Source organism: Babylonia areolata, chromosome 16 (assembly GCF_041734735.1).
Source record: "Babylonia areolata isolate BAREFJ2019XMU chromosome 16, ASM4173473v1, whole genome shotgun sequence".
NCBI lineage: Eukaryota > Metazoa > Mollusca > Gastropoda > Neogastropoda > Buccinidae > Babylonia > Babylonia areolata.
In genome coordinates, this window is record NC_134891.1 from 5,246,230 (window position 1) to 5,273,729 (window position 27,500).

Here is a 27,500-nt window from a genome sequence, read left to right on the forward strand (position 1 = left end):
TGGTCCTGATGACGTGGGCATTTACATGGCTTATCGACCAGGGATCATGACGTATTTTGGTATTTGCGTAGCAGGCAGCGAAATGATCGGGGTGGTGGTGGCTTGTGTGTGTGTGTGTGTGTGTGTGTGTGTGTGTGTGTGTGATGTGTGTGTGTGTTATGTGGATGTGTGTGTGTGTGTGTGTGGATGTGTGTGTGTGTGTGTGTGTGTGTATGTGTGTGTGTGTGTGTGGATGTGTGTGTGTGTGTGTGTGTGTGTGTGTGTGTGTGTGTGTGTGTGGCTGGGACTCGATGAAGGCAATACTACTCTCACAGAGGGCACCTGTGATGATGTACAGGCTATTGTTCATGAGTGATAAACCACGCACGCACGCGCGCGCGCGCGAACACACACAGACACAAGCACACACACACACACACACACACACACACACACACACACACACACTCACACTTTCTCATTTTCTCTTCTTTTTTCCTCTCTCCCCAGCCTCTCTCTCTGTCACACATACACATATATATGTTCTCTCCACCCCCCATCTCTCTATCCCATACACACACACACACACACACACACACACACACACACACACATACACACACACAAACACACTCATACTCACACAAACACACACGCACACGAGAAAGACAGGCAGGCACACACACACACACACACACACACACACACACACACACACACACAGAGAGAGAGAGAGAGAGAGAGAGAGAGAGAGAGAGAGAGAGAGAGAGAGCAGACAGTGGTCTGTGTCATCCAGTTCAGCTGTTCGAAGTTACATCACTCTCAAGTCCTTGTTGCCTGTTGATACACTATCCCATAATGCACCTGTGTCCTTCAGAAAGCCTTCCCGTTCACTTCCGCCATTTTCGGGAAAGCCGTAAAAATTTCGGTCTCCACTGGCTCCCTGTCTCACACCGAATAAAATACAAGATCAGCACTCTATGTTATAAATGTATTCACAAATCTGCCCCTTCCTATCTCTGTGGCTGCCTTCACCTCTGCACTCCATCTCGCTGTCTACGATTGACTTCGGATCCACTCTGTTTACGCATACCCAGATTCAAACACTCGACTGTTGACCGCCGTTCTTTCTCTGTCTCTGGACTTTGCAATTGGAATGATCTTCCTCTTTCGCTTCGTCAGGTCTCCGCACTCAGCTCTTTTAAGTCAGGCCTTAAAACCCACCTCTTCCCAAAATAGCCTCCCTTCACCTGCCTCTTCCTTGTCTTCAGTTTCTCCAGTTTTAGAGTTATGCATGCGTGCGAAAGACTGGTGCGAAAGCGCTTTGATTTGTCTCTGCACAAGATTCAGCGCTATATAAATACCATTATTATTATTATCATATTGAAAGACAACTGTCATCAGAACAAAAAAACAAACAAAAATAAACAAACAAACAAGCAAATATTAACAGGCAAAGGAATAAAAATATTATTTGAACGAATTATTTATCACAGCAACAGCAGAGGGGGCTAGCGTTGATGCTTCTCGTTCTCTCTCTCTATTGACTTCTTCCTCCACCACTCGTTTTTTATTCATTTTCTTCACTTTATTTATATCTCAGCTTAGTTTTGTTCAAAACTCATGTATGTTCACGTCTTCTAGTTATGATGACATCCGTCACATATTCAGTATGTACATGTGACAGGACAGGACTTTATATAAGATTTTCTTGTTGTCCTGTTCATCGATATCTGTGTTGTAGTGTGACATGTTCCAAATAAAATACTGTTTAAACCAAGTGATTTTTTGTGCACATTCTTCTTTGCAAGTGGGATTTTACATTCAGACCAACACGCTGTGGACGATCACATCTTATCCATAAAATAAGTTCAGCTGTTGTATTTGTATTTGTATACTTAGCGCTGTGTTGTAACTGTCAGCCACACGTTGTGCTGCCTGTGCGTTGTCTGGGCCTGGAATGTAGGTCAGAATCACTGTCACCTGTCCAAATGCACGGGGGAGATATTGCTTGTCGATTCAAATAATCAATATTACCAGTATTGTGTAAACACAAAGAATGCAGCTAATCCCAAACATTTTCTGAATTTGACACCAAGAGCCCATTCAAGACAAATCACAAGTCTAATGTATAGAATTCGTTTGAATGCCTTTCGTACAAAATTTTCTAAAAATATAAAATGTATGTGCGGTAAGCAAATAACTGTAAACAATCTACTCATTCATTGTCCTAGCATAAGACAGTTAATTCCAAAAGATGTAGTTGATGACTTGTTTACCAATATTCCATCAGCCACTGAAAAGATTTTGAATGATTATTCATTGCTTAGAACGTTTTCGGAAATTTTAAACTCCAGTCCAGTTGGTATCCTCCTTTGATGTATTCTAATTAATGTCGCTATTTATATTTACCTGATTGTTGTAAGTTAATGCTTGTTGATATGCATTTTATTCTTCTTCCTATGACACCTCATTCATTACACACCACAATCTCTTTAGCCTTTCATTTCTTATAATGTACTTTTTCTCTACTACATAAGATGAACACTTTCTTACACTAATATACACATGTATTCCCTTTCCTTTATCCACTACTTTTCTCCTTTCCGTCTAATAACACTTACAGTGAGTTTCCGTTTCAGTAGCTCAAGGAGGCGTCACTGCGTTCGGACAAATCCATATACGCTACACCACATCTGCCAAGCAGATGCCTGACCAGCAGCGTAACCCAACGCGCTTAGTCAGGCCTTGAACACTTACAGTGAATAGACATTAACTCAGTCAGTACGGCCAGTCCTCTCTTCTCCTCTACACAGACCCCTCGGATGTCCAGTGGGTGTCTCAATGACCCAACCTTTAGCTTCCGTCGTCAGAATTGTGGTATTCTTTGTCAACATTCACCTCTTCAGTATGAGGGCCTTCCACTTGCAATATTTTGATGGTGGTAATTGGGGTGAAACGCTGTCAACGTCTTCTCTTTCGCCGTTCGTATGGAGAGAGTTAAACTGAAGAAAACGGGGAAGATAATGAGGGCAGGAAAGAAACAGTCAAAATTTCAAACGATTTCGTGCTGATGCTCTCACGAACACGGAAGTTTGTAGCCCAGTTTTTATTTACAAGCATGCACAGACCACCACCAACTTTTTTTTTTCTTCTGTTTTTGTTCTGTCTCTGTCAAAACGAATTGTTGTTGTAAAACCCTCGATATCAATATCCCACTTCCCGTTCAGTTAGCACTTGTTTCTGTAAAACAAAATGAACTAGTTTTTTCTGTAGTCATTATCATACTGAGCAAGAGTGGAAAGTTCGTCAAGTTTGTTGTGCAGAGAGTGAACGTCGGAAAGGGTAATGGCTGGTGGTGGTGGTTGGTCTGAAGTCATTCCTTCTCAGTCTGTTTCTCACTCCCCCTCTGGCACCATGTTTCTTTTCGCCATTCTTTTTTTTTTTTTTTTTTTTTTTGAATGTTGGTTCAGTAAAAAAATCAGTAATAAACTTGCTTACGACCATTAAACACACACACACACACACACACACACACACACACACACACACACACACACACACACACACACACACACACACACACACACACACACACACACAGATGCTTCCCGTTCACTTCAGCGATTTTCAGAAAAACCCTAAAAATTTCGGTCTCTGCTTACGACCATTAAACACACACACACACACACACACACACACACACACACACACACACACACACGCATGCACGTCCACGCACACACACTCACTCACTCGTGCATTGTTTGAAAGTAGTTTGTTATTTGTTTCCCTGTATGCGTGTGTGTATGTGTGTGTGTACGTGTGTGCGTGTGTGTGCGTGTGTACACGTGTGTGTGTGTGTGTGTGTGTGTGTGTGTGCTTGTGTGTGTCTGTGTGTGCTTTTGCACGCGTGTGTGTGTATCCGTGTGTGTATGTGCGTGTGTGTATGTGTGTCTGTACGTGTGTGCGTGTGTACACGTGTGTGTGTGTGTGTGTCTGTACGTGTGTGCTTGTGCACTCGTGGGTGTGTTTGAAAAAAAAAAAACAACAACCAAAAAACCAAACACAAGGAAACATACTATCCATCAAACCAGCATAGAAGTTCCACTTTCTAAGGACTGAGGAAGACGAACCTAATAAAACCAAATCTTCCTGATTCAGTCATCTCACTGTGACAAAGACCCGTCAGTTCTACTGAGCTCGGCCGGAAATTCGACAGCAGGATATACTAATGCGAGCCCAGTTTTCCTGTTGATGACCGCCCTGTCCCTAGCAGTGGTGTGATGCGAGAGAGACGAGCGCAGTCACAATCAGCCGTCCACTGGTCTGCTGTCAGAGAGAGAGAGAGAGGGAGAGAGAGAGAGAGAGGGAGAGAGAGTGAAGCCAAGTCTGGAAGGTAGGCCTGTTTATGTCGTCATTTTTCTTGAACATTATACTGTTGTGAATTGAATTTCGATGTTGTGATGGATGGTGTGTGATGCCTGCGTATCTGTCTGTCTGTCAACACACACACACACACACACACACACACACACACACACACACACACACACACACACACACACACACACATATATATATATGGTATATGGTATATGATGCTGTGTATACATGTAAATCTTTTTCGTTCGTGGGCTGCAACTCCCACGTTCACTCGTATGTACACGAGTGGGCTTTTACGTGTATGACCGTTTTTACCCCGCCATGTAGGCAGCCATACTCCATTTTCGGGAGGGGGAATGGATAGGGGGGCTGCATGTTGGGTATGTTCTTGTTTCCATAACCCACCGAACGCTGACATGGAATACAGGATCTTCAACGTGCGTATTTGATCTTCTGCTTGCGTTCACACACGAAGGGGGGTTCAGGCATAAGCAGGTCTGCACATATTAACCTGCGAGATAAGAAAAATCTCCACCCTTTACCAACCAGGCGCCGTTACTGAGATTCGAATCCGGGACCCTCAGATTGACAGTCCAACACTTTAACCACTCGGCTTTTGCGGCCGTCATACATGTAAATAGATAGATAGATAGACACACAGACAGACAGATAGACAGATAGGTGTATGGCTGCGGTGTTATGTGCTGTCCAAGTGAGAGCTGTATTATCAATGGTTTCTCCATTCAATGGGAAACCATTTACAGCTTAGTCTTTTGTGAAGGACTATGACTCTCAAACTAGGAGGCAAAATTGCACTGGCTCTTAGTGCTGCAGCCTTGTGGGCTAGTTGGCCTTTGGGAACCATCCCAACGCCGCCTATCCTAAAACCCTCTTGGTCGAGAGAGTGGGGATGTACTTAGGCAAGACACTCTCCACTATAATCAAATTCTAGCTCAAACAGTCGGAACAGCAGTTGCCTTCCTCTGCTGTTCTGATGGTCATAGTCGGACACGACTGACTATCATAATGTGCTGTCCACTGGGAGAAAGACAAAGTTCAGTGAAGAACGGCGAAAGAGACGACGTTAACAGCGTTTCACCCCAATTACCATAATCAAAATATTGCAAGTGGAAGGCTCTTATACTGAAGAGGTGAATGTTGACAAAGAATACCACAATTCTGACGACGGAAGCTAAAGGCTGGGTCATTCAGACACCCACTGGACATCCGAGGGGTCTGTGTAGAGGAGAAGAGAGGACTGGCCGTACTGAGTGAGTTAACTTTCTGTGTCCAATGCTGTGAACAGAATGCTGACGCTGTGATGGAATTACATGTACATGTGTCAAAACTGTTCGAAAGTGTGGTTTGATTCCAAGACAGAGGATCATCGAGTGGATACTGGATCTCACTATTTGATGTTGCACACTTGCACTCACTCTCTCCTCACATCATTAGCAGGGCCACATGGAGTGGTTTTTATAGAGTGTTTACTTTGCAGTACAGCACACAAACTAAGCAGTTGACCCTACTTAGCAAAACCAACTTTAAGCAACACACAGCCCTGCATAAAGCATTTCACCCTACACTTAAAAGTACTTCCTACAAGCAGCACACCTCACACCACTTCAGCCAGCACACAGACCAACAAGGATTTCCTTGCACTTCACATCAGTCAGTCAGCCAGTGTCAGTGTTCATTTCTTCAGGGAGACAGCTAAGAACTAGGTGTGCTGACTGCTTTTATCCCTTCCCACAACATACTGTACATATTAATTCAAGCTACAACACTCACTCCCCTAACCAGTTGAACTGAAGTAACCAATCTTTGCTTGTCTTTGTGACGCTATGTGAAATGACTGACATATTCACTGCTTAATCCCGGTTCGTTCAATTCGACAGATTGATCTGATTCGCTCACTTCAAAACCTGTTTCTACACACATCATGTGACAAGTCCAACATACTGCGTCACAAAGAGAGGGGAGAGGGAAGGGGGCGGGGGAGGGGGGGTTACGACTTGAAAGACAGACCGCCTTATACTGGGATGTTCTGACATGCCGACACATGCATGTTTCGAACACGCCAAGAGAGATAAGAAAGGGGGCAGGGTGTGAGTGGTGGGGGTGAAACTGCCGGTACACTATAACACATGTAGAGGTTTGGGGCCTTTCTTCTTTCTTCTTTTTTTTTTTTGGACCAGTTTTTCCCCCCAAGTTGTTGGCAAGGTTTTCTTTTATTTCATACACAACATTGTATAACGTGCTTAAAAAAAAAGAAAAAAGAAAACACACACACACACATAAACACACACACACACACACACACACACACACACAAACAAAACACACACACTCGTCTATAACTAGAACAGAAGAGAATGGAATGCTTTGTTGTCATGAAAGCTTAAGGCTTATAAGGCACAACAAGACAATACAAACATTATAATTATCTGCATGTACAATTCGTTGTGCATAGCATTACGGAATATTTCAGTCCCAGTCACATTGACGTCTGTTCAGATACTACAGAGAAAAACAGTCGCTGACAAATTTCGTCAGTTCTTCTTGTAGAGTTAATAATAATAATAATAATAATAGTTGTATTTATATAGCGCTGAATCTTGTGCAGAGACAAATCAAAGCGCTTTCGCACCAGTCATTCACACGCATGCATAACTCTAAAACTGTAGAAACTAAAGACAAGGAAGGGCAGGCAAAGGAGGCTATTTTGGGAAGAGGTGGGTTTTAAGGCCAGACTTGAAAGAGCAGAGTGTGGAGATTTGACGAAGTGAAAGAGGAAGTTCATTCCAATTGCAAGGTCCGAGTCAGAGAAAGAACGGCGGCCAACAGTCGAGTGTTTGAATCTGGGTATACGTAAACAGAGTGGATCCGAAGCCGATCGTAGTGAGCGAGATGGAGTGTAGCGGTTCACTGTGTAATGAATTTGGACGACTAATGACTTGTTATAGTATATTTCTGTAAAATATTGTATTTCACACAATTATCTGAAAGATTAATTTCACCTTCTAAACTCTTACAAGCAGCATTCCTTTCTTTTTGTTGTTCTGTTGGTGTGTTTTTTATGTTTAAAAAAAAATCTTCCTTGTTCAATTTATAAGTCATAGCACTTGCCTGTGTTTAATATTTGCTGTGTTTTCAAGATTGTTTTGTTTTCTTGGGGTATATCGTATTTTGGTGTGTGTGTGGTTTTTTTGTTGTTGTTTTTTTAACTAAAAATGAAGTGATTTTTCCAAGCATGTTCTATTCCTGTGTTAGCTGATACACTTTTATGAAAAGCAGCCAATTCTTCTGCTTCTTCTTCGTTCGTGACCGTTTTTACCCTGCCATGTAGACAGCCATACTCCGTTTTCGGGAGTGTGCATGCTGGGTATGTTCTTGTTTCCATAACCCACCGAACGCTGACATGGATTACAGGATTTTTAAAGTGCGTATGTGATCTTCTGCTTGCATATACACACGAAGGGGGTTCAGGCACTAGCAGGTCTGCACATATGTTGACCTGGGAGATTGTAAAAATCTCCACCCTTTACCCACCAGGCGCCGTCACCGTGATTCGAACCCGGGACCCTCAGATTGACAGTCCAACGCTTTAACCACTCGGCTATTGTGCCCGTCAGAAAAGCAGCCAATGAATATGTTTGTTTGTTTGGTGATGCATGCATATGTGGAAGCCCTAATATGTGTTTCCAATAGCAAATAAATTGATATGTCATTTTTAGACTAACAGGGAATCTTCGTAATTCTCGTAAAAGTGAGAGAACTGTTGCTGCCTCTTATGACAAGATAGGTGTTATCTAAGTGTCATAGAAATGACACGCTATATATTGATGATTGTATTGCTTAAAATTCAGAGTGGTACACGTAGAACCTTTTGTAGATGATATCGTGCTCGAGTTAAGTTGCCTTTACTGTGAAATATCACCCCTGAATATTAATAGTGTGTGTGTGTGTGTGTGTGTGTGTGTGTGTGTGTGTGTGTGTGTGTGTGTGTGTGTGTGTGTGTGTGTGTGTGTGTGTGTGTGTGTGTGTACAACAAAAGAGAAATTATGCTGTTTCATGATAAAAATGCAATCTGCAGTCTGCATCAATTTAAACCACCGTCGAAAAGCCTGCTGTGAATAAAACGTACATGTTTAATTATGCCTGTCCCGAAATTCTTGCATGTGTGCGATCACGATCATTATGTGGCTTTAACTAAAGTTACATTCGATCAATTTTATATCTTTTATGTATTCATACTGGCTGACTATAATTCTCGTGCATTTCGTGCTTTACACCAGAAATGAGTTGGGTTTGGTTTTTTTATATATATATTTATCTGTCTGTCTGTCTGTCTGTCTGTCTGTCTGTATCTCTGTCTCTTTTCTCTATTCATCTATTTATCTGTTCAGCAAGGAAATACTACTTCGGTAGTTCCAAGTGCTGAGTCGCCGTCACAGGCAATACTAAATGTACCCACTTCCTTATTAACGGTTATGGAAATTACTGACATTCCAAATCACACACACACACACACACACAGGGAAGTAGATAGAAAGGTAGATAGATAGATAGATAGATGCATACATACATACATACATACACGGGCAGCTCAAACGAATGCCAACATGAATAGCAACAACAACAACAATAATAATAATGATGAATGAATAGATACGTATCATAAAAAAGTAAAGTTTTCATTGCTTTTCTTTTGTGTGTGTGTGTGTGTGTGTGTGTGTGTTCTAATGTCTCCAGTGACGTCATCATCAGACCTGCCGACACCCATCATGATGACGTCGTTTACTGACGTCAGCTTGCCGGCCGTCATTTTCGTCATCGTCAACTTCATAGTCGCTGTCATCGGCAACACTCTTGTTCTAATCGTCTTCGGCTGGCGATGGCACACCACAAATGATACAAAGGTCACTTGTTTATTTTTTTTTTTTTTATTTTATTTTTTAAATTTTTTGCTTGGTTTGTTGTTGCTGTTTATACAGAGAATACCCCCATATGCAAACATTCCTTTTTTTAAAGATTTCTTTTCTTCTCTCTCTCTCTCTCTCTCTCTCTCTACACCATTGCCCAACCACCTTCAAAAAACACTGCCTGTCCCACTTTAGGCCATAATGTGTAATGTAAATCGTTCATTTTAACGATACTGTTTGTCAAATGTGTATGGTTGACTGATAACCTCCCTCACCCTCCATCGATCTTTTTAAATCTAGTCTGTCTTATTCAGGGGGCTGTTTATGGAATGAATTATTATCCTGCCTCAATGTAAACACTGTAAAAAGCATCCCTAACTTTTAAAAACATATATCGTGCACATTTATTGAAAAAACATGTGATTATGTGACACATATCAATTATAAACAAAAAACATGTATAGATTGTCAATATATATACGCCTCTCTCCTCCCCTGTCAGTCTCTCTCTGTGTCTCTCCACTGTCACTGTCACTATACCTGTCTGTTGTCAGCCTCCCCTGCCTTCTTTACTCTTCCCCTTGTCCATTCTTCCTTCCACTCTCCACCACGCCCCCGTCCCTATTGTCCTCGTTGTTATTCATCTATCGCGATATTGTATTGTACATAAGTTCTATGTTTATGTTTGCACATGCTTATGCAGTTTTGACGTTGGTGTTGTGAATTGACTCTCGCTTTTTTTTTCTTTTTTTTTTCTTGCTTTTTTTTTCCAATGATTATTTATGCCCAGAGGGCTGGATGTAAACAAGTACTTTGTGCTTACTCCTTTACCCTCGTAAAATAAAATTTCCTTCGTTCGTTCGTTCCATCCCCCACTCTGATCTGTATAGCAGTGAGTGTCGTGTGTGTTGTTTCCTTTATTTGGTTCATTTTTGACTCACTTGTGTAAACAAAGTGAGTCTATGTTTTAACCCAGTGTTCGGTAGTCTGTGTGTGTGTGTCTGTGTCTGTGTCTGTGTGTCCGTGGTAAACTTTAACATTGCCATTTTCTCTGCTAATACTTTGTCAGTTGATGCCAAATTTGGCATAAATATAGGAAAAATTCAGTTCTTTCCAGTCATCTTGTTTAACACAATATTTCACCTCTGGGATGGGCACACAAAAAATTAACAAAGAAGCCAAATTATATGCTAACTGAATTTACTGTTTTTGGGGTTTTTTTTTATTCTCTAAACTTGGCACTTTGATCTGATAATCTGACACAACAACAAGAGCAATCACTTTTATCATTTTTTGTTCAAACAGGAACTTCTTTTGCTAAGCACGGAAGTTATATTTATTTTGCATGTCTTTGGTGCAGATAGTAAAAAAGGGAAATTAATCTGTAATTAATGCTACGGGGCTTAATTTGCTTTAAAGTGATCTTTCTCATCTTAAACATTACATTTTGAAATTATACTCAATACATGAAAAGCTTGTGTGCTTTACTCTCAGTGGACAGGGCTTTCACTATGTTCATTCGCCCAAGTGGTCTTTTTCGGAAAATACTAAAATCAATACGAAGAGTGGACTTTATAGATCTATTGGCTGAGCCCTGAAGGTCATGGGCAAAAATCAATTGCGTACACATATTTATACATATTCAATGCGCGTGCATTCTTCGCGATCGCGAACGACGCCATTTTGTTTCAAGTTGTTGACCTGCCCGTTCAATCCTACATTCAATTGACAGTACACGATAACATGTGATGGAAAGTTGGAAAAGGAGACCGTTAAATATTTATTCAGAGAAAGATTTGTGAACGCCTCATCACTTACTGGATTATGCCCCAAACTGCCATATAAAAATCCACAGAATCAGTCGGAATTCACAGTGAAAAATAATAAACCATGAAAGTTAATACCCTTGAATTGATGAAACATTAAAATTTCCAGTCTTGACTTTTCCAAAATGAAGTCCTTTTCACTTCATACGACGTTTAGAAGTACTTGTACTAGGCTCTACATGTTATTAGTTTAACAAAATACTCAATTTTCATATCAACTTTGAATAAAACTAGAATGAACATAAAAGAGAAATTGAATCGAGCATGTCAACCGGGTGTAACTAAACTTGTTCATCTATCTAGATCCAGAGAAAACGGCTAAATGTTGCAGTGTGATTGCGGCGATAGCCACGTCTCCTTTACCGCGGACTTAAAAAGAATTTTTAATTGTCCTTAAAGATTTTTTGAATGCCCAAGATACACCAGAATAATATCACTTAAACAGCGTTCTCACTGCGAATACCGCAATCGATTTATCGCCCTTTTAAAAACATGTTTAAATGTTATATTTTTGAACGTCAGTTAAGGATCCACGATAGTGTAATGGATAAGACAGTTTCTTCTCACCCGAACGCGGGGTTCCAATCTGCCGTTAGGACTTTTTTTTTTCTTTTTCTTTTATAAACCCGAAGCTTTATAATAACAAATAAAGAACACATTTTAACGAATAAAATTTTTTAAGTGTATCACAAGTGAGTCTTGAAGGCCTTGCCTCTCTTATTAAAATTTATTCTCTCAAGATACAAAATAGAAAAATATAATACTATGGTTGCATGTGAGACATACAGCTTCAAGACAAAGTGGTTACCGTTGGAAACAATAATTACATAACATCATGTTTGTTTGTTTGTTTTTTTATGTTTCAAGTAAAGGCTAAGCAAATTATAAAGTATAAATCTCAAGACTCTAAGAATTATGTGTGAAAAAATATCTGCAACTTGTGAATGGTCTGTTGTTTGTGCACACACACACACACACACATATATATATATATATATATATATATATAGAGAGAGAGAGAGAGAGAGAGAGAGAGAGAGAGAGAATCATGATTTGACATATGCAAACCTACAACTTAGAATTAAGCAATGTTGGTGAAGGAAGTAGGTAATCTAAAATATGTACAGATGATACATTTTGGGTGAAATGGATGTTTCTCTCTAACTTTGCTTTTTGTGGTAATGGTGTGCTTATCCCATCTCACAATGTGTGTGTGTGTGTGTGTGTGTGTGCGCGCGCGCGCGCGCGTGAGTGAGTGTGTGTGTATGTGTGTATGTGTGTGTGTGTGTGTGTGTTCAGATCTACATCATGGTCCTGGCTGCCTTTGACCTAGCTTGCACTCTGGTGTCCTCTCCACGTGACGTCATCTCCCTCTTTCCGGATCCCCCGTGCATGCTGACGAAGCCCGCCATGCTGGTCTACTGCCGGCTGTCCTTCTTCCTCACCGGCCACCTCAACCTGGCCTCAGCCTTCGTTCTGCTGTCCATCGCTGCCAGCCGCTACGTCAAGGTCACCAAGGCAGACCCAGACAACATGGAGGACCCAGACCCAGGCATCTGTCACGCCCTGAAAACCCTCGTGAAAAGGCTCGCCCGGACTGCCGGCACTGTTCGTGGCGCTAAAACAGCCAGCGCTGTGTCGTTCTGTGTGGCCTTCATCGTATGTAGTCCGAGTCTCGTCATTTATGGATCTGGAGATGGCTTTACTCTCTTGTTTTCTAACATCTCAGAAAAGTCCACCCTCTCGCCCCATAACAACTCAGAAACGTCCACCCTCTTGCCCCATAACAACTCAGAAACGTCCACCCTCTTGCCCCATAACAACTCAGAAACGTCCACCCTCTTGCCTCCTAACGTCTCTGAAGCTGGTCCAGATGGCACTGTTAAGGACATTGCATGTCCCATGTCAAGTCGCTATCTTGTCCACAGTGATTATAAAATATGGAGAAAGGTGTATCAGATGTATACATTCATTGTTATTGCCAGTCTCTTCATCCTTCTGTTTGGAATCTACAACGCTATCCTGCTAAAGCTTTGCTGCAGGAAGAACAGGACATCAGATTCAACAAGGCGAGACAGCGTGATGTCCTGCCCGGATCAGAACTTGGATGCACTGGAGCTCTCACAACAGAAGACTGATGGGGGAAACCCTGGAAACCCGACAGCAACGGGTGTGATCACTTCGGACACTGTCGCTGCTGATGGTGAGAGCACGGGACCTGCAAGCCCCAGTTCTACCAAGTGTCTCATGCTGAACAACAGTAGGCCTGCCCACGAGGATGACAGGACCCCCATGGCGCAGCTCTCGGCCCAAACTGACCACGTCCAGTACAGAAAGAACAACTCCCAGTCCCTGACCTTCTTCCCACGGCTGTCCAGTCGCTCTGATCACGGGTCGGCGCTCAGCCTCAGCGGGCAGATGAGCCAGACTCGTTCCGTCACCAGGTTCACCGACCGCCTGTCCACGGCTTCCTTCCAGCTGACCATGACCGGAAACAGGGCAAGGCTGACAACTCTGGTCTTCCTCATGGTCACGTTCATCTACATTCTGAGTTACTGCCCTTTTTTCTGCGTCGTCCTGTATGAGCGAGCGGCCGGGTTGGAGGTGGAAAGACCGTGGCGGCACTGGGAAACGGCCACTCATGCCTTCGCGTTGATCTGCGCTCGGTCCTACCTGATCGGCAATGCCGCCAACCCTTTGGTGTACGGTCTGGGCAACCCCTACTTCAGATCGCAGCTGGGGAAACTGCTGACCTGCCGTAGGGACGTGATTTGAAGATCAGACAGACAGTAAGACATATCTGGAATGCTGCGTTACAGACGCAAGTCCCGTGGTTTCCGAACATTTCCACACTAAAGACCATGGTTTTGGAGATCTCTACCACAAAATATGAGAAATATATGAGACACTGTTCAACTATTGAATCTTGGAAATCTAATCTTAAAAAATACTTGGTCCCTCAGTACTTGAAACAATAGATCCTTCTCCCCCCTCCCTCCCCCACTCTCTCTCTGTCTGACAGTCTTTGTGCATGTGTATGTGCGTGGGTTGTGGGCGAGGCGAGAGATGTGAGTGAGTTGTGAGTGGTGCTATGCTGTTTTTGAAACAGTATTATCAGCGAGCTTGTATCTAATCATTTTTGACTTACTTGTGTAAACCAAGTGAGACTATGTAATAACCCAGTGTTCGGTTGTCTGTGTGTCTGTCTCTATCCGCAGTAAACTTTAACAAATTCATTTTTCTCTGGAAATATTTCGTCAATAGCAAATTTATAGTAAACACAGAGGACAAAAATCTTTCTACTCTTACCAATGATAAGTTGTAAGTCTTCCGTATTTCCGGATCAGGAAATGTATATTTCGTTGAGGCTCCAAATCCAGAAAATATATTGGGCTCTCAACGTGTGAGTGGGTTTAAAGACAGCATGACATAGTTTTTCTTGCTTACAATTAAAAAGAAAAAAAAAGAAATACGAATTCTGGACAGAACACTTGGAATGATACTAACTACACTACTGATGTATCTACTGCATATGAATAAACAAAGTGGATACTGAATTAACTGAATTGAACTTGAATTAACTTGAATGAATATGAAAGAAATTGAATCAACGGCACCCCAACGGCAGAGCTTTCTCAGTTTCGATTGGCAAAGTGAACACCGGTTGGCAAAGATCGGCAACATGTTGCGGTGTGCCTGAGGCGATGGCAATGTCTCCGTTACCGCGAAATGAAAGAAGTTCTTAAATAACCGAGATTTATGAAAATAACATGACTTTTTATGGTCTTATCACCTCCCATAGATTATTGAATCTATTTCGCTAAAAAAAAAAAGAAGAAAAAAAAGGGAAAGCTTTGAATATTAATTTTATAATACAACGGTCAGATGCACTTTGGTCTTGTGGTAAATCTTATTACTTTACAGAACATATTCTAACGGTTTTTTTGTTTTTTTTCTGATCGTCCCCTTCATGATTCCTTGATTGGATAAAGTGCATATCACAAGTGAGTCTTGAAGGCCGTGTGAATATAGACACACATTATAAAAGAGAGAGTTCAGGAACTATGGACTTCTGGTATTTATTGAAATTGCTTGATGCCCAAGTAAAATAATAATAATAATAATGGTATTTATAATGCGCTGAATCTTGTGCAGAGACAAATCAAAGCGCTTTCGCACCAGTCATTCACACGCATGCACAACTCTAAAACTGGAGAAACTGAAGACAAGGAAGAGGCAGGGAAGGGAGGATGTTTTGGGAAGAGGTGGGTTTTAAGGCCAGACTTGAAAGAGCTGAGTGTGGAGACTTGACGAAGCGAAAGAGGAAGTTCATTCCAGTTACAAGGTCCAGAGACAGAGAAAGAACGGCGGCCAACAGTCGAGAGCTTGAATCTGGGTATGCGTAAACAGAGTGGATCTGAAGCTGATCGTAGAGAGCGAGATGAAGTGTAGAGGTGAAGGCAGCCATAGAAACAGGAAGGGGCTGATTTGTGAATACATTTATAACATAGAGTGCTGATCTTGTACTTTATTCTGTGTGAGACAGGGAGCCAGTGGAGATGTTGCAAAAGAGGAGTGATGTGCTCCAGCACCAATCAGAGAGGCTTGGGACATGACAAGGAACAAAATCAAACCAATACAACTGCCAGTAATAGGCTTTTGAATGTAACCCTCCAAACGGAATATGGCTGCCTACAAGGCGGGGTAAAAACGGTCATACACGTAAAAGCCCACTCGTGTACATACGAGTTAACGTGGGAGATGCAGTCCACGAACGAAGAAGAAGATGAATGTAACCTTTCAAACCCCCAAGAAACTGGCTTATGGTAGGATAGTATTCCCTGTTTATGGATAGCACTTAGTGCCACACAGATTTTCTCTTCAATCTCAATAGAACTGCCCAGATCGTCGCCAATGGCTGAAACAGGATATGTATATACGTTGTATATAATGTTTGTTTAAGACATCATTACAGTTATGTGTTATATTTTCATCATGTCAGTCTACAACTTCCAATGGTAGTCTCTATTCCTTGTGGCTATTTTACTATTGTTCAAGTCATGTTACTGCCGTCAATTTTTTTTTCTTTTTTATACCATCACAGTACTTTTAGTGCACAGTACAGGTGACATTTTCATGTTCATGTCACGAGATTTTTTATACTTTTAAAATTCTTTTATTGTCAGCACAGCTTCAGTTGATAATAAATACCGCTGAACTGAAGTTTCACAATATACGTGACTGTTTGTATCCATCAGAAGTTGTAGCTTTTTGTGTTTCGTGTGTAACCCCCCCCCCCCCCCTCTCTCTCTCTATCTCTCTCTCTCTCTCTCACACACACACACACACACACACACACACACACACACACACACACACACATATATATATATATATATATAAATATATATATATACATGCACACAGACACACTCACACACACACTCTCTCTCCATTACGCACGCACGCACACACACACACACACACACACACACACACACACACACAAACAGACAGAGAGACAGACAGACACAGAGAGAGCGAGAGAAAGAAAGTAAAGAAAAAGAAAGAAGCCCGTGTCCTCCAAACAGCTGTGGGAAGTCACGTTTCTCTTCTCTTCTACAGTGCTGGTGAAGCTGATGATGATTCACTGGTCACATCACGTAACTGTGTCTCTCGCTCATTCTTCCCGTTCACTTCCGAGTATTCAATCTCTGCTGACGCTCGTGTTACTCAACACACACACACACACACACACACACACACACACACACACTAGCACGCACACATACACACACACACACACACACACGCACACACACTCGCACGCACACACTCGCACGCACGCACACACACACACACACGCACACGCACACACATAATAAGGTCCCGTTTGATACATTGAAATGATGTCCGGGTGTGTGTGTGTGACTAACTCCAACTATAAGTGTGTCCGTGTGTCTGTCTGTCACGAATCTCCGGGTGTGTGTGTGACTAACTCCAACTAAAAGTGTGTCCGTGTGTCTGTCTGTCTGTCACAAGTCTCTCTGTTCCTCCACTTGTCTGTCTTTGTCTGTCTTCCTCCTGCCCCCCCACCCCACCTTCTCTCTCTCTCTATATATATATCTCGGCCCCTTCTCTCATACTCTCTCTCTCTCTGCCACATCTCTCTTACTCTCTCTCTCTCTCTCTCCCCTCACAATCCTGACAATTACAGAGGGGTCTCTTTGATCAGCGTAGTATGTAAATGTTACACATCTATCCTTAATGCTCGATTATATTCATGGTTAGAAGATACTCACAGCATCGTGGAAAATCAAGCTGGATTCAGGAAGAATTATTCAACCACTGATCACATATTCACTTTATATTCTGTTGCTCAGAAATGTCTTAATACACGAGGTCGTAAGTTATATGTAGCTTTTGTGGATTTCAAGAAAGCTTTTGATTCAGTACACCATGACAAACTACTAGAAGCTGTTAGAAATGCCGGTATTAAGGGAAAATTTTTCTGTTCCTTGAAGTCAATGTACGATTCACTCTTTTCTTGTATAAGGTCAAATAACGAATACACTGATTTCTTCACTTGCCCTACAGGAGTCCGGCAAGGTTGTGTACTCAGTCCAACATTGTTTTCCTTGTTCATAAACCAGCTGGCTAACTATATTGACGAAACTGCTATTCATGGTGTCAGTCTTATTCCATCTATGATAGAGTTATTTATTCTTTTATTTGCTGATGACGTGGCACTATTGTCAATCACTCCAAGAGGTTTGCAGGCCCAACTGAATGCTTTGAAAGTATGTTGCGACAAATTAAAAATGACAGTCAACAAAGGAAAAACTAAAGTTATGGTCTTCAGAAAAGGAGGATATCTTGCAAAAAATGAAAAATGGTTTTATGATGGCGAGCCTGTTGAAGTCGTAAATAAATACACTTATTTAGGTTTTACGTTCACAACAAAATTAAGCTCCAAGATAGGAACTACTGCTCTTATAACAAAAGGAAAGAAAGCTGTACATCTCTTAAGTAAAGCATATCTGAAATGCAAAGAAATGACACAAAAAACATTCTTTAAGATTTTTGACGGAAAAGTACAGGCAATATTGTTGTATTCATCTGAAATTTGGGGGTTACATAGACTTGACAATATTGAAAAAGTACACAGTTTGGCTTGCAAACGATTCCTAGGCGTTCCGTTGAAAACTCCAAACAAATTAGTATACGGTGAACTTGGCAGATATCCTATTTTTGTGAACAGTACAGTGCGATCAGTCAAGTACTGGCTTCGTCTCACTGAGATGGAAGAAAACAGATTACCCAAACAGTGCTATAACATGTTATTATCCTTGGTAGAAAGAGGTAAAAAATGTTGGGCAATGGATATCAAAGATATATTATGTACCACTGGCTTTCAGTGTGTTTGGATAAACCAAGGTGCTGGCGATAAACTAAGCTTTCTAAATGCTTTTAAGCAACGATTGATAGACATGTTCATACAGGAATGGTCATATGCAATACGAGAAAAGGACAGGTATGAATTTTATAGAACGATAAAGGAGGATTTTGGAAAAGAAAAATATTTATTGAGTGTTGATGTAGTGTGCTTCAGGATAGCCCTTTCCCACATTAGACTTGGAGTATTACCTATTAATAGTAACTTAAACAGATATAGTGAAAACCCTGAAAGCAAACGATGCCCAAGTTGTGGACACAGAATCGAGAACGAACACCACTTTATTTTTGTTTGCCCATTATTCAATGACTTGAGGCAGAAGTTCCTAAAAGATTTCCTAAATTTACCCATAAGCATAATGTTAGAGGGGAAAAACGATAACTTAAGTCGTCAAGTTGGCAAATTCATTTTCCATGCTGTAAGAAGGAGACAACAAATCAATGCAAGTTAACGGATTTTGTCAATACCGCCCCGAGAAATGTGTTTCTCGTATTTTCATTGAACCTTGAATGCCAGTGTTATTGGTAGTTTAGAATGTATGCCGTGCAGTGAATTAACTTTATATTCAATCTGGAAAATGACCTCATACTTAATAAGAAAATTAGTTCGTATATACTGTGTTTAAAATGAAGTCATTTCATAGTCTGTAAATGAGCTGCTGGATTACCCATCTCCTCTTCCCCCATCCCTCTTCCCCCATCCATCTTCCCCTTCCCCAATGTGTATGTATGCCTATGGCCGAAACACATTAAACCATCTGAATCTGAATCTGAATCTGAATCTCTCTCTCCCCCCCTCTCTCTCTCTGCCCCATCTCTCTCTCTCTGCCCATCTCTCTTACTCTCTCCACCCCCCCCACCCCCCTCTCTCTCTCTGCCTACTCTCTTCCCATCTCTTCCTCTCTCTCTCTTCCCCCCTTCTCTCTCTCTCTCTCTCTCTCTCTCTCTCTGCATGTCTAACATCACGTTTAGTGAAAAGACGTTAAATTGAAGAACTAACACAACAACAACAACAACAAAACGGATCAGTATTCAAATTCAAAGAGAATGTCCGGAAATTCGACTGCACTTAGCACGTAAGTCATGTTTATGACGAAAATGATCATGTAACGGTATCAGCACTGCACCGTTTGTGTGCATTGTTTGGTCACAAGTCAGTGGTGTATTGGAGCAACAAGCAGGCATTATCTGGTCGACGACTGGTCTACTGTGAGAGAGGGAGCGAAGCCAAATTAGGAAGGTAGGCAGGTTTATGGCGTTTTAACATTACACTGTTGTGAAATAGAATGTTGAAGTTGTGATGGTGTGTGATCTTTGTGTATGTCTACCATTCTGTATGCATGTACGGCATATGGTGGTATGTGATGCAGTGTGTACAGTACGTGCACAGATAGATAGATAGATAGATAGATAGATAGAGAGGAAGATGGTTAGAAATAGTGTGTGGCAGTAGTGATGTTTGCTGTCAAATAGTAGAGATACTGAGTCTTGTGGAGTAAGCCTTATTTCTTCAGTGGTCTTCAGTTGCTTCCTGTTTGCAATGATGAATGCCGACGTTGTGATAGAGATAGAAATTTGAAAGACAGATAGATGTTATCTACTGGAGACAGATATACATGTACAGGTTTTGGGGCCTTCTTCTTTTCATTCTTTTAGGGAGCTTTTTTTTTTCCCAGTTTGTATGTGTGCGTGTGTGCGTGCGTGTGTGTGTGTGTGTGTGTGTACAAAAAGAAAATTCTCCTGTTATGTGATAGTAATGCAATCTGTGGTATGTATCAGTTTAAATACTGTTGAGCAGCCGGCTGTGAATGGCATGTCTATGTTTTATTTTGTTTAATTCTATGCCTGTCCTCTTCATGACGGGATAAAAACGGTCATCCACGTAAAAGCCTACTCGTCGATCAATATCAGTGGGGTTTTTTTTATAATTTGTTTGTTGTTGTTGCTGCTTGGGGTTTTTTGGGTTTTTTTTTTTAATTTCTTTCTTTTTTTTTCTTTTTCTTTTTTTTATAGTTTAGTTACTTCAGTTTTAGTTTGTTGCTGTTCATCCAGTACAGTCTATCTTCACTTGGGTACTCAATATCTGTATGTACAGAACAAAAATATATCTGTCTGTCTATCTATCCATCTTTCTATCATACGTTTCTCTGTTTTTATCTATTTATTCATTCATCAAGGAAATACAATTCTATCTATTTATTCATTCATTCATTCACTCATCAAGGAAATACAATTTTATCTATTCATTCATTCATTCATTCATTCATTCATCAAGGAAAGACAATTTTATCTATTCATTCATTCATTCATTCATTCATTCATTCATCAGGGGAATACAATTTTATCTATTTATTCATTCATTCGTTCAGTCATTCATTCATTCATCAAGGAAATACAATTTTATCTATTCATTCATTCATTCATTCATCAAGGAAATACAATTTTATGTATTCATTCATTCATTCGCTCATTCATTCATTCATCAAGGAAATACAATTTTATCTATTTATTCATTCATTCATCAAGGAAATACAATTTTATCTATTCATTCATTCATTCATTCATTCATCAAGGAAATACAATTTCATTTATTTATTCATTCATTCATCAAGGAAATACAATTTTATCTATTCATTCGTTCATTCATTCATTCATCAAGGAAATACAATTTCATCTATTTATTCATTCATTCATCAAGGAAATACAATTTTATCTATTCATTCGTTCATTCATTCATTCATCAAGGATAAACCATTTTATCTATTCATTCATTCATTCATCAAGGAAATACAATTTTATCTATTTATCTATTCATTCATTCATCAAAGAAATATAATTTTATCTATTTATTCATTCATTCGTTCATTCATTCATTCATCAAGGAAATACAATTTTATCTATTCATTCATTCATTCGTTCATTCATTCATTCATCAAGGAAATACAATTTTATCTATTTATTCATTCATTCACCAAGGAAATACAATTTTATCTATTCATTCGTTCATTCATTCACTCATCAAGGAAATACAATTTCATCTATTTATTCATTCATTCATCAAGGAAAAGAAATCTATTCATTCGTTCATTCATTCATTCATCAAGGAAATACAATTTCATCTATTTATTCATTCATTCATCAAGGAAATACAATTTTATCTATTCATTCATTCATTCATTTATTCATTCATCAAAGAAATACAATTTTACCTATTTATTCATTCATTCATCAAGGATATACCATTTTATCTATTCATTCATTCATTCATTCATCAAGGAAATACAATTTTATCTATTTATTTATTCATTCATTCATCAAAGAAATATAATTTTATCTATTTATTCATTCATTCATTCATCAAAGAAATACAATTTTATCTATTTATTCATTCATTCATCAAGGAAAGACAATTTTATCCATTCATTCATCCGTTCATTCATTCATTCATCAAGGAAATACAATTTTATCTATTCATTCATTCATCAAGGAAATACAATTCTATCTATATATTCATTCATTCATTCATCAAGGAAATACAATTTTACCTATTTATTTATTCATTCATTCATTCATCAAGGAAATACAATTTTATCCATTCATTCATTCATTCATTCATCAAGGAAATACAATTTTATGTATTCATTCATTCATTCGCTCATTCATTCATTCATCAAGGAAATACAATTTTATCTATTTATTCATTCATTTATCAAGGAAATACAATTTTATCTATTCATTCATTCATTCATTCATTCATCAAGGAAATACAATTTCATTTATTTATTCATTCATTCATCAAGGAAATACAATTTTATCTATTCATTCGTTCATTCATTCATTCATCAAGGAAATACAATTTCATCTATTTATTCATTCATTCATCAAGGAAATACAATTTTATCTATTCATTCGTTCATTCATTCATTCATCAAGGATAAACCATTTTATCTATTCATTCATTCATTCATCAAGGAAATACAATTTTATCTATTTATCTATTCATTCATTCATCAAAGAAATATAATTTTATCTATTTATTCATTCATTCGTTCATTCATTCATTCATCAAGGAAATACAATTTTATCTATTCATTCATTCATTCGTTCATTCATTCATTCATCAAGGAAATACAATTTTATCTATTTATTCATTCATTCATCAAGGAAAGACAATTTTATCCATTCATTCATCCGTTCATTCATTCATTCATCAAGGAAATACAATTTTATCTATTCATTCATTCATCAAGGAAATACAATTCTATCTATATATTCATTCATTCATTCATCAAGGAAATACAATTTTACCTATTTATTTATTCATTCATTCATTCATCAAGGAAATACAATTTTATCCATTCATTCATTCATTCGTTCATCAAGGAATTTCAATTTTTATTTATTTATCTATTCATTCATTCATCAAAGAAATACAATTTTATCTATCTATCTATTCGTTTATTCATCAAGGAAATAAAATTTTATCTATTTATCTATTCATTCATTCATCAAGGAAATACAATTTTATCTATTTATTCATTCATACATTCATCAAGGAAATACAATTTTATCTATTTATTCATTCATACATTCATCAAAGAAATATAATTTTATCTGTTTATTTATTCATTCATTCATCAAGGAAATACAATTTTATCTATTTATTTATTCATTCATTCATTCATCAAGGAAATACAATTTTATCTGTTTATTTATTCATTCATCATTCATTCATCAAGGAAATACAATTCTATCTATTTATCTATTCATTCATTCATCAAGGAAATACTATTCTATTTATCTATTCATACATTCATCAAGGAAAAAAAAATTTGGTTTTACCCATGTGTTGGGTTGTGATAACAGGCAAAACAAACGTGTTTCCTTAACAATTGAGGAAATTACTGAATTTCCGGGCCACACGGATTTCCTATCTCTCTGTCTCTCTTTGTCCATCTCTCTCGCGCCACAGATGATGATTTATTATGTCCTCTTCGTAAAGTAACTATAGAAGATGAAATACATTTTCTTCTATGTTGTCCATGTCTAGAATCTGTTGAGAAATACATATATTGCCCAAAAGTATACTAATCATCCAAACGGCTTTAGATTTGAGTTGTTGATGTCATCTGGAATTACTGACACTGTCGGAAATATGTGCCTTTATTTGTATAAGGCGATTACAGTAAGAGAAACCGCGCTGATATGATATTTGTTTGGAAAAAGAGGATGTCTGTACATACACCCCTTCACAAGGGGCAAAGACCGTTGCTGAATAAACCATTCGAATTCTCGTGTTCTCTCTCTCTCTCTCTCTCTCTCTCTCTCTCTCTCTCTCTCTCTCTCACACACACACACACACACACAGCACACGCACGCACGCACACACACACAAGCATTTACATATGTTTTTTTTATGTGTGTATACAAATACAAAGAAAGAGGGAGAGGGAGGGAGGAGGGAGAGAGACACTGACACTGACACTATTACTATTGGCAAAGTGGAGAGAGAGAGAGAGAGAGAGAGAGAGAGAGGATTTGTATTTGTATTTCTTTTTATCACAACATATTTCTCTGAGAGAGAGAGAGAGAGAGAGAGAGAGAGAGAGAGAGAGAGAGAGATACATACATACATACATACATACATACATACATATATACATACATACATACATACATACATACATGAACAGCCCTACTCATATGAATACCAATACTGTCACACAATTATTAAGGATATGAACACAAAAAAAACCAAACAAAAAACAAAAAACAAAACAAACTTCACACCACCAGAAATAGTTGATAAAGCCCAACTTTCATCAGAAAAAAATGAAGCTTTTTTTTTTTTCATTTCTTTCCTTCTTTCTTTCAAACCTATGTCCCCAGTGACGTCATCATCAGACCTGCCGACACCCATCATGATGACGTCGTTTATTGACGTCAGCTTGCCGGCCGTCATTTTCGTCATCGTCAACTTCATAGTGGCTGTCATCGGCAACACTCTGGTTCTGATCGTCTTCGGCTGGCGATGGCACACCACAAATGACACAAAGGTCACTTGTTTTTCTTTGAATGTTTGTTTTGTTTAGATGTTTTTGTTTTTCTGTACTGAAAATACTCAAAATTGCAACGTTTTTTTGTTTTGTTTTTTTTTTTTGTTTTTTTTTTCAGCATTGCGTTCATGCAGGTTACAAAATATGAAAAGAAAGGTAACAAGCAGAAAACAGTAAAAAAAAAAAACAATGAAAAATATACTCTGGGTATTATTTTAGTCCCCTTTTTTTTCAGGGGTGAGGTGGGGGTGGGGTGGTAGGGATGATATATATCTAAGAAAGATAAACAACCATAAAAAAGAAAACACTATTCTTTGGTCTTTTTCTTGTATTAAAGAGAGCCAACATTCCGGTATAAAAGTCAGTTGGTTTGTTTTTTGTTGTTGTTGTTGTTGTTGTTTTTGTTTGTTTTGTTTTTTACATCTCAAACGACTAACTTTTTTTTACTAATTTAGATTTCCTTGTCGTTTTTTTTTGTTTTTGTTTTTTTCCTGGTGCTGATGGTGTGTTTGTCCCCTCTTGCCCCTGCATGTGTGAGTTTGCACGTGTGTTTAACTGAAGCCAGCCAAAATGAACACAGGAAACAAATGATGAGCGCCAAATGCAGCTTTCAGCAGTAGGCAGCCTGTTGTGCAAATGACTTCATGTTTGTAAAGCACTAAGAGGTTGGTCTCTGACCAAGGATAGGTTGCACACAAGTATCTATATCAATAAACCAACACAAATATCCATATCAATAAACCAACACAAGTATCCATACCAATAAACTGACACAAGTATCCATATCAATAAACCAACATAGGTATCCATATCAATAAACCAACACAATTATCCATATCAATAAACCAACATAGGTATCCATATCAAATAAACCAACACAAGTATCCATATCAACAAACCAACATAGGTATCCATATCAAATAAACCAACACAAGTATCCATATCAAAAACCGACACAGGCATCCATATCAATGAACCAACACAAGTATCCAAATCAAAAAACCAACACAGGTATCCATATCAATTAACCAACACAAGTATCCATATCAATAAACCAACACAAGTACCTGTATCAATAAACCAACACAGGTATCCATATATACAAACCAACACAGGTATCCATATCAATAAACCAACACAAGTATCCATATCAATAAACCAACACAGGTATCCATATCAATAAACCACTCCAGCGACTGGGAGCCGTTTGAATTCTTGGGGACAGAGCCGTTCATGACACCTGGCACCACTTCAGTTTCATTCCTGTCAGTTTTGGGGGTTTTTTGTGGGACATACTTAGACATCACAGATTTGTTTTCTTGCTCTTGCCTTACAGTTCCGTGTGTGTGCGCAAGTGCGTGCGTGTGTATATGTGTGTGTGTGTGCGTGTTCGTGTGTGTGTGTGTTCAGATCTACGTCATGGTCCTGGCAACCTTTGACCTCGTTTGCACTCTGGCGTCCTCCCCACGTGACGTCATCTCCCTCTTTCCGGATCCCCCGTGCGTGCTGACGAAGCCTGCCATGCTGATCTACTGCCGGCTGTCCTTCTTCCTCACCGGCCACCTCAACCTGGCCTCGGCCTTCGTTCTGCTGGCCATCGCTGCCAGCCGCTACGTCAAGGTCACCAAGGCAGACCCAGACAACATGGAGGACCCAGACCCAGGCATCTGTCACGCCCTGAAAACCCTCGTGAAAAGGCTCGCCCGGTCTGTGAGCACTGTTCGTGGCGCTAAAACAGCCAGCGCTGTGTCGTTCTGTGTGGCCTTCATCGTGTGTAGTCCGAGTCTCGTCATTTATGGATCTGGAGATGGCTTTACTCTCTTGTTTTCTAACATCTCAGAAACGTCCACCCTCTTGCCCCATAACAACTCAGAAACGTCCACCCTCTCGCCCCATAACAACTCAGAAACGTCCACCCTCTTGCCTCCTAACGCCTCTGAAGCTGGTCCAGATGGCACTGTTAAGGACATTGCATGTCCCATGTCAAGTCGCTATCTTGTCCACAGTGATTATAAAATATGGAGAAAGGTGTATCAGATGTATGCATTCATTGTTATTGCCAGTCTCTTCATCCTTCTGTTCGGAATCTACAACGCTATCCTGCTAAAGCTTTGCTGCAGGAAGAACAGGACATCAGATTCAACAAGGGAAGACAGCGCGATGTTCTGCCCGGATCAGAACCCGGATGCACTGGAGCTCTCACAACAGAAGACTGATGGGGGAAAACCTGGAAACCCGACAGCAACGGGTGTGATCACTGCGGACACTGTCGCTGCTGATGGTGAGAGCATTCAACCTGCAAGCCCCAGTTCTCCCAGAGATCACGAATCAGCACTCAGCCTCAGCGGGCAGACGAGCCAAACTCGTTCCGTCACCAAGTCCACCGACCGCCTGTCCACGGCTTCCTTCCAGCTGACCATGACCGGAAACAGGGCAAGGCTGACAACTCTGGTCTTCTTCATGGTCACGTTCATCTTGATTCTGAGTTACTGGCCGTACTTTGGTGTCATCCTGTATGAGCGAGCGGCCGGGTTGGAGGTGGAAAGACCGTGGCGGCACTGGGAAACGGCCACTCATGCCTTCGCGTTGATATGCGCTCGGTCCTACCTGATCGCCAATGCCGCCAACCCTTTGGTGTACGGTCTGGGCAACCCCTACTTCAGAAAGCAGCTGGGGAAACTGCTGACCTGCCGTAGGGACGTGATTTGAATATTGGGGAGTCCTATAATTTCCGAGCATTTGCACACTAAGGACTTTGGTTTTGGAAATCTCCACCACAAAGCATCAGACACCTTCTATCAGACCTTTCAAATCTGATCAAAAAACATTTTGGTCAAACAATACTCTGAACTATAGATCCATCTCAACCTCCC

At 39.9% G+C, this 27,500-nt stretch overlaps 2 protein-coding genes across 2 annotated transcripts in view; both read left to right on the forward strand.

Moving 5' to 3' along the window:
- Positions 1 to 4,223: 4,223 nt before the first annotated feature.
- Positions 4,224 to 16,323, forward strand: LOC143291088 (uncharacterized). Its single transcript, XM_076600705.1, has 3 exons — positions 4,224 to 4,378; positions 9,121 to 9,287; positions 12,416 to 16,323. Exons 2-3 carry the CDS (start codon positions 9,153 to 9,155, stop codon positions 13,889 to 13,891), a joined length of 1,611 nt encoding a protein of 536 aa, XP_076456820.1. The 5' UTR covers positions 4,224 to 4,378; positions 9,121 to 9,152; the 3' UTR covers positions 13,892 to 16,323.
- Positions 16,324 to 19,690: 3,367 nt separating this feature from the next.
- LOC143290809 (uncharacterized) overlaps positions 19,691 to 27,500 on the forward strand; it is an 8,829-nt gene continuing 1,019 nt past the window's right edge. Inside the window, exons 1-3 of the mRNA XM_076600331.1 lie at positions 19,691 to 19,811; positions 24,461 to 24,627; positions 26,038 to 27,500. The exon at positions 26,038 to 27,500 is cut by the window's right edge and continues 1,019 nt beyond it. Coding sequence (XP_076456446.1) covers positions 24,493 to 24,627; positions 26,038 to 27,336 — 1,434 coding nt within the window. The 5' untranslated portion in view covers positions 19,691 to 19,811; positions 24,461 to 24,492 and the 3' untranslated portion in view covers positions 27,337 to 27,500. The remainder of the gene's footprint in view (positions 19,812 to 24,460; positions 24,628 to 26,037) is intronic.